Raw genomic sequence first — 15,633 nt, 5'->3', positions numbered from 1 at the left:
GAGAGCAGCACGACTTGAATGCTGGTCCCATTTCCACCCCTCAGTTGCTCTGAGGTTAAGGCCACCACCCTCTGTCTCTGTGAGATGGCCCAACTGTTCTCTCTCCCTTCTCCTCTCTCTCTTTGTGGGCAGTGAGAACCCACAAGCTCTCCTTAGCAAAGGGTCTTTGAAGGAAAAAGGTGCTAGAAATTCTGGGTGCTTGGAGGCCCCTGTGGGGGAGGTGTTGGAGGGGAAAGCACAATGGACACAGGGAAGCCGGTGGGAAGTTTATTTTACAGACCACAGCACATGTCCCGGCCAAGTTCCCTTAGAGGAAACCACTTTGGGGCGGGGTGGGGAGGAGAGAGCCTCGGCTTCCAGTCAGCTCAGGGCACGAATAAAGTCCTCCACATGGTGAAGCGGTTTGCTTTGATGGGCATCACTGCCTCATCATTGGGGCAGATATTTAACTGACGTACGATGTCAACCACTGCTGCGACGACCACCGTGCCTGAAAGAGACAAGGACAAAGAGTATCTCTGGGAATGCTCTCACCCCTCCTGTCCTCACTTTTCTACCAGTATCGGGCACCTCCCCACTGGGACTCAGTTTCGCCAAGGCATTTGCAGATGTCCCTCCCTGATAAGCTTATCTCATACAACCCCTCATGTTTTGAACCTGGGCCCGGTCTCCATCTACTCTGCCCCCTTTCTCCTTCCCTCCGCCCCCTCCATCCCTCTGCGTCAGATCCAGGTGTTTCTCTATGATTTCCCCTCCCTGGTGGGGAGTTCTTCCCTTGGGTGACTCTCTTACTTACTGTTGACCTGAAAGTCCCAGTAGAAGGTTCTCGGATAGTCATTACACAGGCAGCCGGTGTATTTATAGTTAAAAGGCCCCTCAATCTCAGTGTTGCTTACCAGGTAAGTTTTAATCTGGGAAGGAGCGGGTGGAGAGAGATGACCCAGGGTGAGCATGGGGAGTAGGAAAGGGAGAGAAAGACAAGGGGGGTCAAGAAAGAGGACGAGGATGTCCCCAGTGGGCAGAGAGCAGGGACAGAGGTGGGGAGAGGCAGGAGGAGTCCACTCTGGTAGTATCGTTTCAGGAGCTGAAGTCTGGGTCGGAGGGTTTCTGTCCTCATGTCCTCAGGTTCCTGCAGTAGCAGGCGGGTATATGGCCTGGGAGGCAGAGGTGAGTGAATCCACGGGTTGGGGTGCATCATCCTGGGCAGCAGTTCACCTGGCGGGCAGGCTTGCCTTGGTCAGCAGCGGGGCTTCAGAATCGGCCTGTGGCCGTGGCCTGACCACTTGGGTGTGAAAGCCAAGGCCGGGCCTCGTTGCCAGGACTGTGACCAAGCCCTAGCTGTGCCCCTGTCCGAGTCCACGACCTTTAGTACTGAAAGTGACGAAAGTCTCTCATATTCACTTTCCTCAATTGTCAGAGGAAAACGGCTACCCACCCAGCCCTGCTATTAGATGAGTAAATAAACGCTTGAAGGTAAACTTTCTTTTATCATTTTTAACTTGAGCGTGCAATTTTACTCAAAATACTTCGCAGATCCTGGTGTTTCTTTAGAGAAGCCCAACCTTGCTCTGTTTATCTTTGTATTACATTTACGGCAATATATCTTCATGATTCAGAATTATCAACACTTGTATAATCAAAACAAAAAATTGGGACCTTTGGATGTCCAGTTCGATACGTGTGATTTGTTGCCAATGCCCAGTTTAAGGGGCTCAGTCAGGCTAAGCAATCATAGCCATTCCATCAATGCTCTTTATAAAATAAAATTTGCCTAGTCCCTTGTAAATATATCGCCTTTCAGCTGTGTGGATGAAGAAACATATAGATTACTCTATCACAAGTTTATTTTTAACCTAGTAGTTTTCCTGTGTAATCCAATGCATTTTACTTAATTAAGGAGTCAGATTTTTCTTCACTTTGCTCCCACCCTGGGGCGCCACTTACCACCATGCATTCTCTCAGTTCTGTTTCCACCCTAAGCTTTGCCGTGACTTCTTTATCTGCTGCTGTTGTTTGCGGCATCTGGAGATCCATTATCATCAACTGTCGGCTGGTTTGGGGAAGACAGAAGCAGGCAGAGAGCAGAGATCAATCCATGAGAGATGGGCGTGGTGAGCAGGGTAAAGGGACCCGGGAAGTTGCCGAGGAAGGAGGTGGTCAACGGGTGCGATCAGAATCCCCGAAGTTTTGATTTTGGGTTAGTTTGGTTATTCTCTACTGAGTTAGTTTTGCTTAATGAGGCAACATGGATACTTTATTTAAACCTGAGTATCTTCCTTCCTTCCATTGACAAAAACAAACAAATAAAAAACACCCAAAAAAAACCCACAATAGAAGCACAATACCTTGTGTCATTTCCTAATAAAATTCTATGGGTTCTGCTAATTGTCCATGACTAGGAGGGCTTAGGTTGTCTTTAGTAGGAAATTTTGTATCAACAGAATCATAAACATCTCAGTGCACTGAAGGTGAGGTCATCCTTAAAGATCCTCCTTATTCAGTTCCAGGCAGGGACTAAGATTTATATGTGTTTAGTTCTGTATTTTGGGGGGACATTTGGGATATTTGGGAACTATCGATTGCACCTCACGTTCAGGCCACACACCACAGTCTGCTAGGGAAAAGGACACGGAGACAAAGGGAGCAGTCACGCATTCCCCTCTAGTCAACGAGGACGGGCTCCAGGACAGGCAGAGTTATTTTCTCTTTCCCAGACATTCCTGCCAAAACTCCTTTGGTGTTGGGGAGACCGGAGGCAATTCAGCTTCTTGACCCCTGCACTCCCCAGCCCCATTCCCTGGGGGAAAGATTGCATTTCTTGTGCTGCTGCTGCCAAAGTGCTCAGTGCACAGGGAGGAGCAGGTGGCCCTTGGTTCCTCCAAACCTCCTCCCATTAGTCAACAAATATGTGATTGATAGGATGACCACTACAGCTAGAGTAATTAGTTGTCCTAGTTTTCCTGACAGTGAGGGGTTTCCTGGGATGAGGGGCTTTCAGTCCTAAAACCAAGAAATTCATGGGCAAACTGGGATGGTTGATCACCCTAATTAGCACAGCTTGTCAGGGCTAAGTGGAGTGGCATGTGCCTCTCAACCTGTCCCTACTCAGGGTTTCTTGGACACCCACCCACCTCCATTATATCAGTTTGTCAACAAAAGGTCTCCAGGACGAGATATCTGGTCACTCCACAGAGGGTACCACGAGAGACACAATCGAGAGACCCAACATCCCAATCCCTTTTAGGGAAAATCCCTGGACTTGAAAAGCATCCCTGCTTCTGCCTCCAAATGGCCCCAATCCCTAATTCATTTTGCGTGCCTCAATTTTCCTGCTTTCTACAAACATGTACCCTCAACGAGTTGGCTTCTAAAGTCCATGCTTTCAGGTCCCAGTACAGGGATGTTGGCCTGAGCAAGAGGTCCTCATATTTGTCTTTGGGCTTCAGAACAAGATAAATATCTAAAATGCTGGCCATGCTGAGCCTTGGACCATGGGGCCTCTCTCTGCTCACTCAGTGAGTCCTTCCAAAGGGCCCAAAGCTATTGTTGGAACTCACAGACCTGCTGAACCTTCTCTTCTAGAAGGCAAGGTGTGAGGAGGCCAAGTTCCCTGAGTAGAAATCTAACAAAGATACAACTATGGACAGGGTGTAGGTCAGAGCCTTAGAGAAAGACTAATGGTTGATCACAGCCTACATGCACACTGGGAGCCGTATTTCCGTGGGCAACTTAGAAGTACCCAGTGGAAATGTGAAGGTAATTGATAGTGATCTTAAGAGAAGAGAGGTGGAAATTGGAGTGGGTTCATGAGAAGTCCTTGGATTAGATTTTTAGGAAGTTAAAAACGTTTTCAGGAAGGGATATATAAATTTCCAGCATAGAAGAGTAGCCCTCCCCCAAAAGATTGTGAGTGTGTGTGTGTGTGTGTGTGTGTGTGAGAGAGAGAGAGAGAGAGAGAGAGAGAGAGAGAGGGAGGGAGAGAGAGAGAGAGGAGAGAAAGGCTTGGCTCACGTGTTTTCCTCAGCTGTGTTGGTCCCCAGCTGCAGGCAGAGAACCAGGAGCAGGGCGGCATGGCTGGCCCTGAACAGGAGCTGGTGAGAGTACATGCTGTCAGAGACAGAATCTGAGGTTCTAGAGAAATAGGGTTCAGGTGCCCAACACACTCTTTTATGCAGATCAAGGGAGTGGGAGAGCGGCCAAGCAGACCCATGTGACCAGTCACCCTATTACCCTTTTCACTCATAGTGTTTCCTTGTTGAGCTAGTTTGTTTTTGTATGGAAAAAGTCAACATTCACTACAGTGTTAGAGTCTGAAGAGAAGTGAGATAGATTATCCTTCCTCATCTCAGTACCATAGTTTCTCAGGATTTCCAGGACCTCAAAAGATACACAGCTCTTTCCTAGCTTACAAAAATGGTTTCTTATCCCCCATCATTATATGCCTGTCTATCCATCTGTGTGTAGCCTTAGCTTCAGTCCCTCCTCCCCTAGTCTCTGGGGGCAAGAGAACCCAGCAACAGTAGCAGGCTTCAGATCATGGCTCTAGGATACATTTGCTTGATCCTTTTATACTAAGTTCAGGAGGAGACGTTCAGAAAAGTTGTTAGGGAGCAAGGGTTATAGGGAGCGAGGGTGACCAGGGCTTCCCTAAGGGCCACACCAATCGTGTGGGGGGAAAACTAGAGATGAGCTTCTTTGGATGGTGGAGAAGTGAGGTCACAGCACTGGATGAAATGAAGATGTTTATGATTGTTAAGTCCTTCTGCACTCTAGGGGTAATAGTAATGTCCTACAGATGTCAAAGACCCCCATCTACCCAAAGTCCCCAGTGCAGGGCAATATTTTGACTCTCGACTGTTCCTGTAAATAGCTGGCATCTCCAAATAAGACTTCCTGACACTAAATAGTCTGCTTATTTCACTACAGACATGGCCATTTTATTACCCTTGTCTCATAGCACAAGGCATGTAGCAAGACCCGCAATAGGGGGCCTCCCTCCACTAGAGCAGAATCCAAATGGTGTCCAGGAAGTTGTTCTGACCCTGGAATTTCTTTCCTGGGGAGGGGAGGGAGACACAGTTTTTCTGACACTGGCATTGTGATATTTCTCTTTAATCAATCAAATCTATTCCTTGACCTTTGACATATGACATTGTGGAATTTGTTCCTATTCTTTGCACAGCAAGTGGCGGGCCAGGAAGATTGTTTCTGGCATGAACGTGAAAAAGCAGAGTTCTGGGAGTTAGAATTGCTGTAAGTTCTGGGAGTTAGAATAGTTAAGTTGCTGTAGGCATGCTTCAGAATTAAAGTCTAGACGTATGCTTCTGGCTCCTGGAAGGACCTTTCTAAATTTCTCTCCACTAGGTCCACTCCTGTAGTTTCTCCTATTTTTCTTATTCTGCCGGTTTCCTCTATGGGTTTTGAGCCCATGTTATTAGGTACATATAAATTTAAGATTGTTATGTTTTCCTGGTGAAATGAACCTTTGTCAATAAGTATTTTCTCTCTTTACCCTAATAATATTTTTGGCCTTAAAGTCTGTTCTATTTCATATTAATATAATGACATCAGCTATAGTTGGCTAGTTATTATCTGTTTAAATAATCTTACATGCTTTTATTTTTAGATTTTTCCATAGTCTTAAGTTTGAGATACATATTTAATAAGCAGCATATTAATTGAGTTTTGGATTTTTTTAAAATTGAATTTATTGGGTGACAGTGTTTAACAAAATCATACAGGTTTCATGTGAACAATTCTACAACACATCTTCTCTACACTGTACTGTGTGCTTACCACCCCATTCAAGTCCTTGTCTATCACTATTTATAACCCCTAAATCCACCTCCTTCTTGCCCATGCCTCCCCTCCTGGCAATCACCACACTGTTGTCTGCATCCATGAGATTTTCTCCTTTTTGCTCAATATCTCCACCCTCCCACATCCAGCCCCCCGCCACACACCTGTTAGTCTACTTTCTATCTATTAGAGTCTGTCACTATTTTGCTTGTTGGATTTTTTCATACAGTCTAAAAATAATAGGTTTTTAATATAAGCATTTAATCCAATTACCATTGACATAATCATCGATATATTTGGATTTTAATTACTATCAACCCATATAATTTATGTTTTTTCTACCTCCTTTGTATTTTCTTTTCTATTATTTTTTGCCTTTTTATTATTCAATTTGTCTTCTATGTAAGCTTTTATATTACATAGTCTTTTGCCGTTTTTTGTGGTTATGCTCGAAACTTTAATATGCATATGTAACAGAGCCTAATATTAATTACATCATTTGCTCTGAACAATACAAAGCCTTAGATCATTTTAATTTTTTATCCTTAGGTCCTACGTTGTGTGCCATTATTGCTGTGTATTTTTATTATTTCTACATATTTTTATATAAAATGATTCTGTAAAGTTTTTATTGAGGTATAACATACATAAAATGCCAAAATTTTAAGTAGAGCTTGATAAAAATTTACAAATATCCCTCTGAAACCACCACCCAAATTATATTGAGATATAGATTATTTATTGTGCACCAGAAACCTTTTTTGTGACCTCCTTCAAGTATATATATATATGTACTAGTTGGCTCTGGCTTCTTTCTCAGCATAATTTCTGTGGGATTTATTTAGGTTGTTCCACTTAGCAGTAATTAAATCTTTTCCAGTGTTGTTTTATATTATTAAATACACAATTTAGTCTGACCAGGTAGTGGTGCAGTGGGTAGAGCGTTGACCTGGGATGTTGAGGACTCAGATTTGAAGTCCCAAGATCATTGGCTTGAGCGTGGGCTCACCAGCTTGAGTGTGGGGTCACCAGTTTGAGTGTGGCTTGAAGTCCAAGGTCACTGGCTTGAGCAAGGGGCCACTGGCTCAGCTGGAGCCCCCCAGTGAAGGCACATATGGGAAGCAATCAATGAACAACAAAGGTGCCACCACTATGAGTTGATACTCTCATTTCTCTCCCTTCCTGTCTGTCTCTGCCTCTCTCTCGCTCCCCCCACCTCTCTGTGTCTTTCTCCCTGCCTCTCTCACTTAAAAAAAAGTACAATTTATTCCCAATCTATTGTTGATGGACATTTGAAGGTTTTTGTCCCTCACATTTTTGCTATTTTGAAAAAAATTGTTAGGTTTTTTTTACATGCTTTTTGTGCAACTGTCCACTCTTTTATTTTGGGAGTGTGTACATCAGTTCTGCTATGCTGTAACATATGTGTATCTAAAAATCACTGCACTATGCAAAATGTCACAACAGGAACTATAAGACTTCAGATGAGAAAATGGAAGTTAGGGCGTAACCCTCCTCTGTATTGTCAGCGATACAGAAAATAAAGGAACCTAATAAAAGGAACAGTACACTATTAAACACTGGATGGTTAAGAAAGATATAACACTGTAATAAGTGTAACACTTTACCTTGGAAAAGATACAGCCTTTGCTAGTGGAAGTGGGTGTTAGAGCGGGTGTCAGAGTTATTGTGAGATGGCAGGAGGAGGTTTATCTGAAATCCGAAGGAAAGTTGTCACACCAGCTGTGGTGTCTTGCTTTGGTGTTGGCCCCTGATCTTTCACAAACCTTACATCCTTGGGCATGGTTTCTTTTCTTTTCTTTTCTTTTCTTTTCTTTTCTTTTCTTTATTTCCTTTCCTTTCTTTTCTTTTCTTTTTCTCCCTTTGAATTGTAGGTCCTTCAAGGTTTATAATGGATGTCTGTTTTATCAAATTTGCAAATTTTGATCCAATAGACTTCTTCTTCAGTGAACTTTAACATCACGGCTGGGGATTCTTCTGTGGCTTTCTGTCAGCTGTCGTGGTTTTGCCTGAGAGCTGAAGGCTTTGGAAATTATAGTGATGCTTGAATTCAGTAAACCAGCCACCAGTAGCACTAAAGGGAGCCACTTCCTCAGAATTCGGTGATTTCTGTTTAAGGCCCTCACATATAAATAGTACAGTCTTTTGTTTGTACTGCTTGGCATTTTGAGCCAGGACACTCAGATATGTTTGGGATGTTAAGGGTATGTTTGTTTATATAGAAAGTTTGCAAATACAAAGGGATTATAAAATATTACCTTTCAGGTAACCTGCACAGTGAACCGGGGTAGCTGGTAGATATTTGAGATAAGCAAGAGTGTGCTGTGTGTTCCTGTATGGATTGATTCATCAGGGTACAGTTTCTACTTTATATTGTGTTACTTGATGGCGAAATTGTCCATAAGGAAATGTGAAATTCTCATTATGCTCCAATTGTTTTCAAATAAATCCATCAACTGAAACAAATTTGAGTTTTCAAAACAAGTGTTATAACAGCAATGACTGTATCTGGAAATTGAATTGACTGGTCATGAGCTACCTGGTTCATAGGACATTTGGGTGCTCGGCTTTAGCTATTGTTGAAAAAGTTCTTCAATATTCATCCCACCAGTGATGTGTGTGAAGTCCAGTTGGTCCACACCCTCATCAGCACTCTGTTTCAGCAAGATTTTTTTCTTAGTTATTTTGGAATGTGAAAAAGTTGAATCCTGCTACAGATTGTAATTTGTATTTACCCAAAGACTAATGATAATGATGCCATTATCATAAGCTTCTTACCTATTTTATGCACCTAATTGTGAAATACCTTTATGTCTTTTTCATGTTATTATATATTCTTATTCATTGGGAGTAGACCAAGTAGCAGAATAGCCAAGAACACAGGTCTTGAAATGAGATAGAGTTGAGTTCAAAGCCTAGCTCTGCCTCAAACTTATAGTGTGATTCTTTATTTTTTTGCCTTTCATCTTAAGTGCTCAAAAATGGTGCTTATTACTATTTTGAATAGAAGCAGGTGGTTTCATCATATAGATGTACCATACCTTTCATGAAGAAAGTATATCAGGGAAATTTATCTCAAGTTGGAACCAGAATAGTTATTATGGAAAAAGGTCTTTGGAGCTTTTCTCAGATTTGGGTGTTTGGTCAAATACAGTGTGTCCGTAAAGTCATGGTACACTTTTGACCAGTCACATGAAAGCAACAAAAGACGATAGAAATGTGAAATCTGCATCAAATAAAAGCAAAACTCTCCCAGTTTCATACCTATTCAGTGCAGTTCGATGTGGGCTCATGCACAGATTTTTTTAGGCTCCTTAGGTAGCTATCCCATATAGCGTCTACAGACTCGTCACTGACTGATGGCCTACCAGAACGGGGTTTCTCCACCAAACTGCCGGTTTCCTTCAACTACTTATCCCACCGAGTAATGTTATTCCTTTGTGGTGGCGCTTTGTTATAAACGCGCCGACATTCACGTTGCACTTTGGTCACTGATTTAGCGAGCCACAGAACACACTGAATTTTCCTCTGTACCGTCCACATCTTGACTGTCATGGCTGCGGGTTGCTCCGCTGTATACACGGTGTTACATCATCATCTGCACATGTGCACATGCTGCCACATCACCCTGTAGAAACTGGGAGGGTTTTCCTTTTATTTGGTGCAGATTTCACATTTCAATCATCTTTTGTTGTTTCCTGAGACCAGTCAGAAGTGCACCATGACTTTTTGGACACACTGTATTTATTAATGGTTGGAATGGAGTCTGGGTTGTGTAATGGGTGATAGTGGTTGGTGTTGTGGATTCTCAACTGGGGAGGAGTTTGTAGGCCTGAATGATGCAGAGATGTCCCTAGATAACAAAATCTGGAGTCCTTGCTTATTTGACAGTAGAAATTTGTGCTTCTGTGAACATTTTAATAGAATTTGCCAGATTTTTCTTGTTATAAGTTTTCTGGGAGAGAATAGACCATCATTCTCAAGTCGGCCTGATCCACACAAAATATATCCACATAACTATTGACTAAATACTGTTTTATTTCAAGGATTTACATTTTTCTGAGTGACACTGACATTTCAGGACATGCCATGTCTGGCACTGTGTGAGAATAGGGTACTGTCTCCTCCCACATGTCCCCTCTTCAATTATTTGGGAGGAATTTAAACTTCCAAAGGCTGCATTTGGGTTCAGGATAATTTTAAGTCTTCTTGACCTGTCACTGGAATAGTGATGGCTCCTGTTCAGACGATATTCCTGTTGGATTGGTGATGCAAGAATCGGCAGGCAGTTACATCAGCCCTGGACTCCTCCTTGCCAGAGATCACATAGTCTTGGACTGGCTGACAGTCTCCTTCCTCGGGGCCATGTTGCCTACGTCTGTCATTTTGCAATCTTCCAATTCCTCTCAAGTTATTATTTTTTCATCATCTCTCAATGACATGGTACTTCAAAGCTGACGTCACTGTCGATGTTCATTTTCTGTCAATCTTATTTTATATTGGCTTCAGGTACAGTTTAGTGGTTAGCCACCCTTCCACTTTACAGAGATGTTCTTGGGTAGCCACATTGCTCATCAACCAGTCAGTAGAGATTTTAGTGCTTGAGGTCGCAAAGGCTGTACTCCTCAGCCTGAGTTACACTAAGGCACCTCATTTATGGAGGGACAAAAACTGAAGGGCTATATTCGCCATGGGGATGGGAACCTGGAGAGTACCCAGTGGGTGAGCCTGGAGCAGAAGGTCAGGGTGTAAATAAGTCATGGAGGGTTGGGTAGAGGTGAAATTAGAAATGCTCAGGCTTCAAGAAGGAAGAAGTATGAGGGACTGAGATCCAGAAGAACCCAAGTCTGGCAGACTGTTTTCAGCCCCAAGTGGAGGCCGGTGACTACTATGGCTGGTAGACCAGTGTGGGGCTGGCTGTATCCAAATCTCTGGTGTAGCTTTACAAGTAAAACCAACTGCTAGACTCCACAGCCATAGATTTTGAGTCAGAGGCTTGATAGAATGACATAGGAATTTGGTATATTTATAAAGCGCTGTAGGAGATCCTGACATGCCATCAATGGGTTGAAGAGTCTCAATAAACATTAGATGAATGAAAGAATAAGTAACTCACTATTTCTGGAAGTAGAATCAGCAGGTAAAAAGTTTTTGTTCCAAAATGACACCTCCTCTAGCAGGTGTGGCATTGCCAGTTTCCCCACATTCTTACCAACATTAAGAGTTATTAAAAACAACAGTGTTTTTTTTCTGTTACATTATATTGTGTTGTTCTTATGCCATGCATGATTATAACAAGCCTGTCTCCTTTGTGGATCCTGTCCTTAACCATTAAATGTTGGATGACTGTCACCCACTGGGCTTACCCATCATAATGCTTTTATATGGTAATAACTTTCAAATTTTATCTCCAGCTCCAACCTTTCCCCTAAATTCCAGACTTGGCATTTAACTGCCTATGTAACAGCTTCACTGGGTATCAAGATATCACAAATGTAACATATTGGGTCAACTCTGATGGCCCAAATTCCCAAACTGCTCCTCCTACAGCATGCCGAACATTTCAGTAAATGACTTCCCCAAGAACCCAGCTGCTCAGGTCAAAACTTTGGGGTCATCATTGATATTGGTCTTTCTCTTCCAATTTACATTCATTCAGTCCATCAGCAAACGCTGTGTTTTTACCTTAAAAGTATCTAGAATGCCATATTTTCCATTTCTAATGCCTCCCTCTTAGTCAAACTTTAAGCAGCTGTCACCTGGACAAATGAAACTTTTCCTAACCATTCTTCTTGCTTCTACTTTTGTCCTCACATATTCTAGTCTGTGGATAGGAGCCAGAGTGTGATACTTTAAAAGAAAAATCAATGAGATTTTGTACCTCCCACTCTAAAAGTAAAACAGAACCAACCCCTCTTTGATGGCTTCCCATTATATGTGGAATAAATGTCAATGCCCCTTCCCTACCATGGTCTGAGATAGTAGTTTTCAACTGTTTTACATTTGGGGACCGGTGAAAATAGGGGAATTATTTTGGGGACCACTAAGGCAGAAATCACCCTGAGCATAAGCAGATTCAACTAAGATCATCAGGTTTATAATCTTCACACAACATCAGGGTGGTTAACTCTTTCACGGACCAGCATGAAATTTCTGGCAGGCTGGTCCACAGACCAGTGGTTGAAAAACACTGATCCTAGGACATTCTAGGAGAACTGGTCACTACAAAATGTCCTGATTTCTATCTTTGTTCCTCTCCCTTATCCTGCTTCATTTGCCTTGGCCTTCTCGCTCCCTTTAAGCTCAGCAGAGCAAACTTCTGCCTCAGGGTGTTTGCACTGTGGATCCCTCTGCATGGCTACCTCCACCATGGCCATATGGATAGCTGGCCCACTCTGCTGAGATGTTTCCTTGACAGGGAGCTCTTCTATCATAACCTGGTTTTTTTTTTTTAAATAATTTTATTTTTAATGGGGCGACATCAATAAATCAGGATACATATATTCAAAGATAAACAACTCCAGGTTATCTTGTCGTTCACTTATGTTGCATACCCATCACCCAAAGTCAGATTGTCCTCTGTCACCTTCTATCTAGTTTTCTTTGTGCCCCTACTCCTCCCCCTTTCCCTCTCCCTCTCCCCCCTCCCCCCGTAACCACCACACTCTTAACAATGTCTCTTAGTTTCACTTCTATGTCCCACCTACGTATGGAATAATGCAGTTCCTGTTTTTTTCTGATTTACTTATTTCACTTCGTATAATGTTATCAAGATCCCACCATTTTGCTGTAAATGATCCGATGTCATCATTTCTTATGGCTGAGTAGTATTCCATAGTGTATATGTGCCACATCTTCTTTATCCAGTCATCTATTGACGGGCTTTTTGGTTGTTTCCATGTCCTGGCCACTGTGAACAATGCTGCAATGAACATGGGGCTGCATGTGTCTTTACGTATCAATGTTTTTGAGTTTTTGGGGTATATACCCAGTAGAGGGATTGCTGGGTCATAAGGTAATTCTATTTTCAGTTTTTTGAGGAACCACCATACTTTCTTCCATAATGGTTGTACTACTTTACATTCCCACCAACAGTGTATGAGGGTTCCTTTTTCTCCACAGCCTCTCCAACATTTGTTATTACCTGTCTTGTTAATAATAGCTAATCTAACAGGTGTGAGGTGGTATCTCATTGCAGTTTTGATTTGCATTTCTCTAATAACTAACGAAGATGAGCATCTTTTCATATATCTGTTGGCCATTTGTATTTCTTCCTGGGAGAAGTGTCTGTTCATGTCCTCTTCCCATTTTTTTATTGGATTGTTTGTTTGTTTGTTGTTGAGTTTTATGAGTTCTTTGTATATTTTGGATATTAGGCCCTTATCTGAGCTGTTGTTTGAAAATATCATTTCCCATTTAGTTGGCTGTCTGTTTATTTTGTTATCAGTTTCTCTTGCTGAGGAAAAACTTCTTAGTCTGATGTAGTCTCATTCATTAATTTTTGCCTTCACTTCTCTTGCCATTGGAGTCAAATTCATAAAATGCTCTTTAAAACCCAGGTCCATGAGTTTAGTACCTATGTCTTCTTCTATGCACTTAATTGTTTCAGGTCTTATGTTTAGATCTTTGATCCATTTTGAGTTAATTTTAGTACAGGGGGACAGACTGTAGTCCAGTTTCATTCTTTTGTATGTGGCTTTCCAGGTTTCCCAGCACCATTTATTGAAGAGGCTTTCTTTTCTCCATTGTGTGTTCTTGGCCACTTTATCAAAAATTATTTGACTATATATATGTGGTTTTATTTATGGTTTTTCTATTCTGTTCCATTGGTCTGAGTGTCTATTTTTCTGCCAATACCATGCTGTTTTGATTGTCGTGGCCCTATAATATAGTTTGAAGTCAGGTATTGTAATGCCCCCAGCTTCATTCTTTTTCTTTAGGATTGCTTTGGCTATTCGGGGGTTTTTATAGTTCCATATAAATCTGATGATTTTTTGCTCCATTTCTTTAAAAAATGTCATTGGAATTTTGATGGGAATTGCATTAAATTTGTATATTGCTTTGGGTAATATGGCCATCTTGATTATATTTATTCTTCCTAACCAAGAACAAGGTATATTCTTCCATCTCATTATATCTTTTTCGATTTCCCTTAACAATGGTTTATAGTTTTCATTATATAAGTCCTTTACATTCTTTGTTATGTTTATTCCTAAGTATTTTATTTTTTTTGTTGCAATCGTAAAGGGGATTGTTCTTTTGAGTTCGTTCTCAAATATTTCATTGTTGGCATATAGAAAGGCTATTGACTTCTGTATGTTAATTTTGTATCCTGCGACCTTACTGTATTGGCTTATTGTTTCTAGTAGTCTTTTTATGGATTCTTTGGGGTTTTCGATGTATAGGATCATATCATCTGCAAAAAGTGATACCTTTACTTCTTCTTTTCCGATATGGATGCCTTTTATTTCTTTGTCTTGTCTGATTGCTCTGGCTAGAACCTCTAGTACCACATTAAATAAGAGTGGAGAGAGTGGACAACCCTGTCTTGTTCCTGATTTAAGGGGGAAAGCCTTCAGTTTAGTGCCATTTAATATGATGTTAGCTGATGGTTTATTATATATGGCCTTTATCATGTTGAGATATTTTCCTTCTATACCCATTTCATTGAGAGTCTTAAACATAAAATTGTGTTGTATTTTATCGAAAGCCTTTTCTGCGTCTATTGATAAGATTATGTGGTTTTTGTTCTTTGTTTTGTTGATATGGTGTATTACGTTAACCGTTTTACGTATGTTGAACCATCCTTGAGATTCTGGGATGAATCCCACTTGATCATGATATATTATCTTTTTAATATGTTGTTGTATTCGATTTGCTAGTATTTTGTTTAGTATTTTAGCATCTGTATTCATTAGAGATATTGGTCTGTAGTTTTCTTTTTTTGTGCAGTCCTTGCCTGGTTTTGGTATGAGGGTTATGTTGGCCTCATAAAATGTGTTTGGAAGTATTGCTTCTTCTTCAATTTTTTGGAAGACTTTCAGTAGAATAGGAACCAAGTCTTCTTTGAATGTTTGATAAAATTCGCTGGTATAGCCGTCAGGGCCTGGACTTTTATTTTTGGGGAGGTTTTTAAATGGTTTTTTCTATTTCTTCTCTACTAATAGGTCTGTTTAGGCTTTCTGCTTCTTCTTGACTCAGTCTAGGAAGGTTGTATTGTTCTAGGAATTTATCCATTTCTTCTAGATTGTTGAATTTAGTGGCATAAAGTTTTTCATAGTATTCTACAATAATTCTTTGTATATCTACGGTGTCTGTGGTGATTTCTCCTTTCATTTTGGATTTTGTTTATATGAGTTCTTTCTCTTTTTTCCTTGGTAAGTCTTGCCAAGGGTTTGTCAAATTTGTTGATCTTTTCAAAGAACCAGCTCCTTGTTCTATTAATTTTTTCTATAGTTTTTCTGTTCTCTATTTCATTTATTTCTGCTCTGATTTTTATTATCTCCTTTCTTCGGCTGGTTTTGGGTTGTCTTTGTTCTTCTTTTTCTAGTTCCTTAAGGTGTGAAGTTAAGTAGTTCACTTGGGCTCTCTCTTGTTTGTTCATATATGCCTGAAGTGATATGAACTTCTCTCTTATCACTGCTTTTGCTGCATCCCATAGATTCTGATATGTCGTATTGTCATTTTCATTAGTCTGTATATATCTTTTGATCTCTGCACTTATTTCTTCTTTGACCCATTCATTTTTTAAAAGTATGTTGTTTAGTTTCCACATTTTTGTGGGGGTTTTTTCCTCTTTTTTGCAGTTGAATT

The 15,633-nt window shown here is 41.1% G+C and overlaps 1 protein-coding gene across 1 annotated transcript; it reads right to left on the bottom strand.

Moving 5' to 3' along the window:
* On the bottom strand, window positions 1–4,127 carry PIP (prolactin induced protein). Its single transcript, XM_066366202.1, has 4 exons — window positions 4,012–4,127; window positions 1,945–2,050; window positions 797–911; window positions 1–490 (listed from the first exon to the last, which is right to left on the bottom strand). The coding sequence occupies exons 1-4, from the start codon at window positions 4,104–4,106 to the stop codon at window positions 366–368; spliced, it is 441 nt and encodes a 146-aa protein (XP_066222299.1). The 5' UTR covers window positions 4,107–4,127; the 3' UTR covers window positions 1–365.
* Window positions 4,128–15,633: the final 11,506 nt, after the last annotated feature.

The sequence above is a fragment of the Saccopteryx leptura genome, chromosome 2 (genome assembly GCF_036850995.1).
Source record: "Saccopteryx leptura isolate mSacLep1 chromosome 2, mSacLep1_pri_phased_curated, whole genome shotgun sequence".
In the NCBI taxonomy this organism is placed as follows: Eukaryota; Metazoa; Chordata; class Mammalia; order Chiroptera; family Emballonuridae; genus Saccopteryx; species Saccopteryx leptura.
The sequence above is the reverse complement of the archived record's forward strand: the minus strand, read 5'-3'. Positions and strand labels throughout refer to the sequence as shown.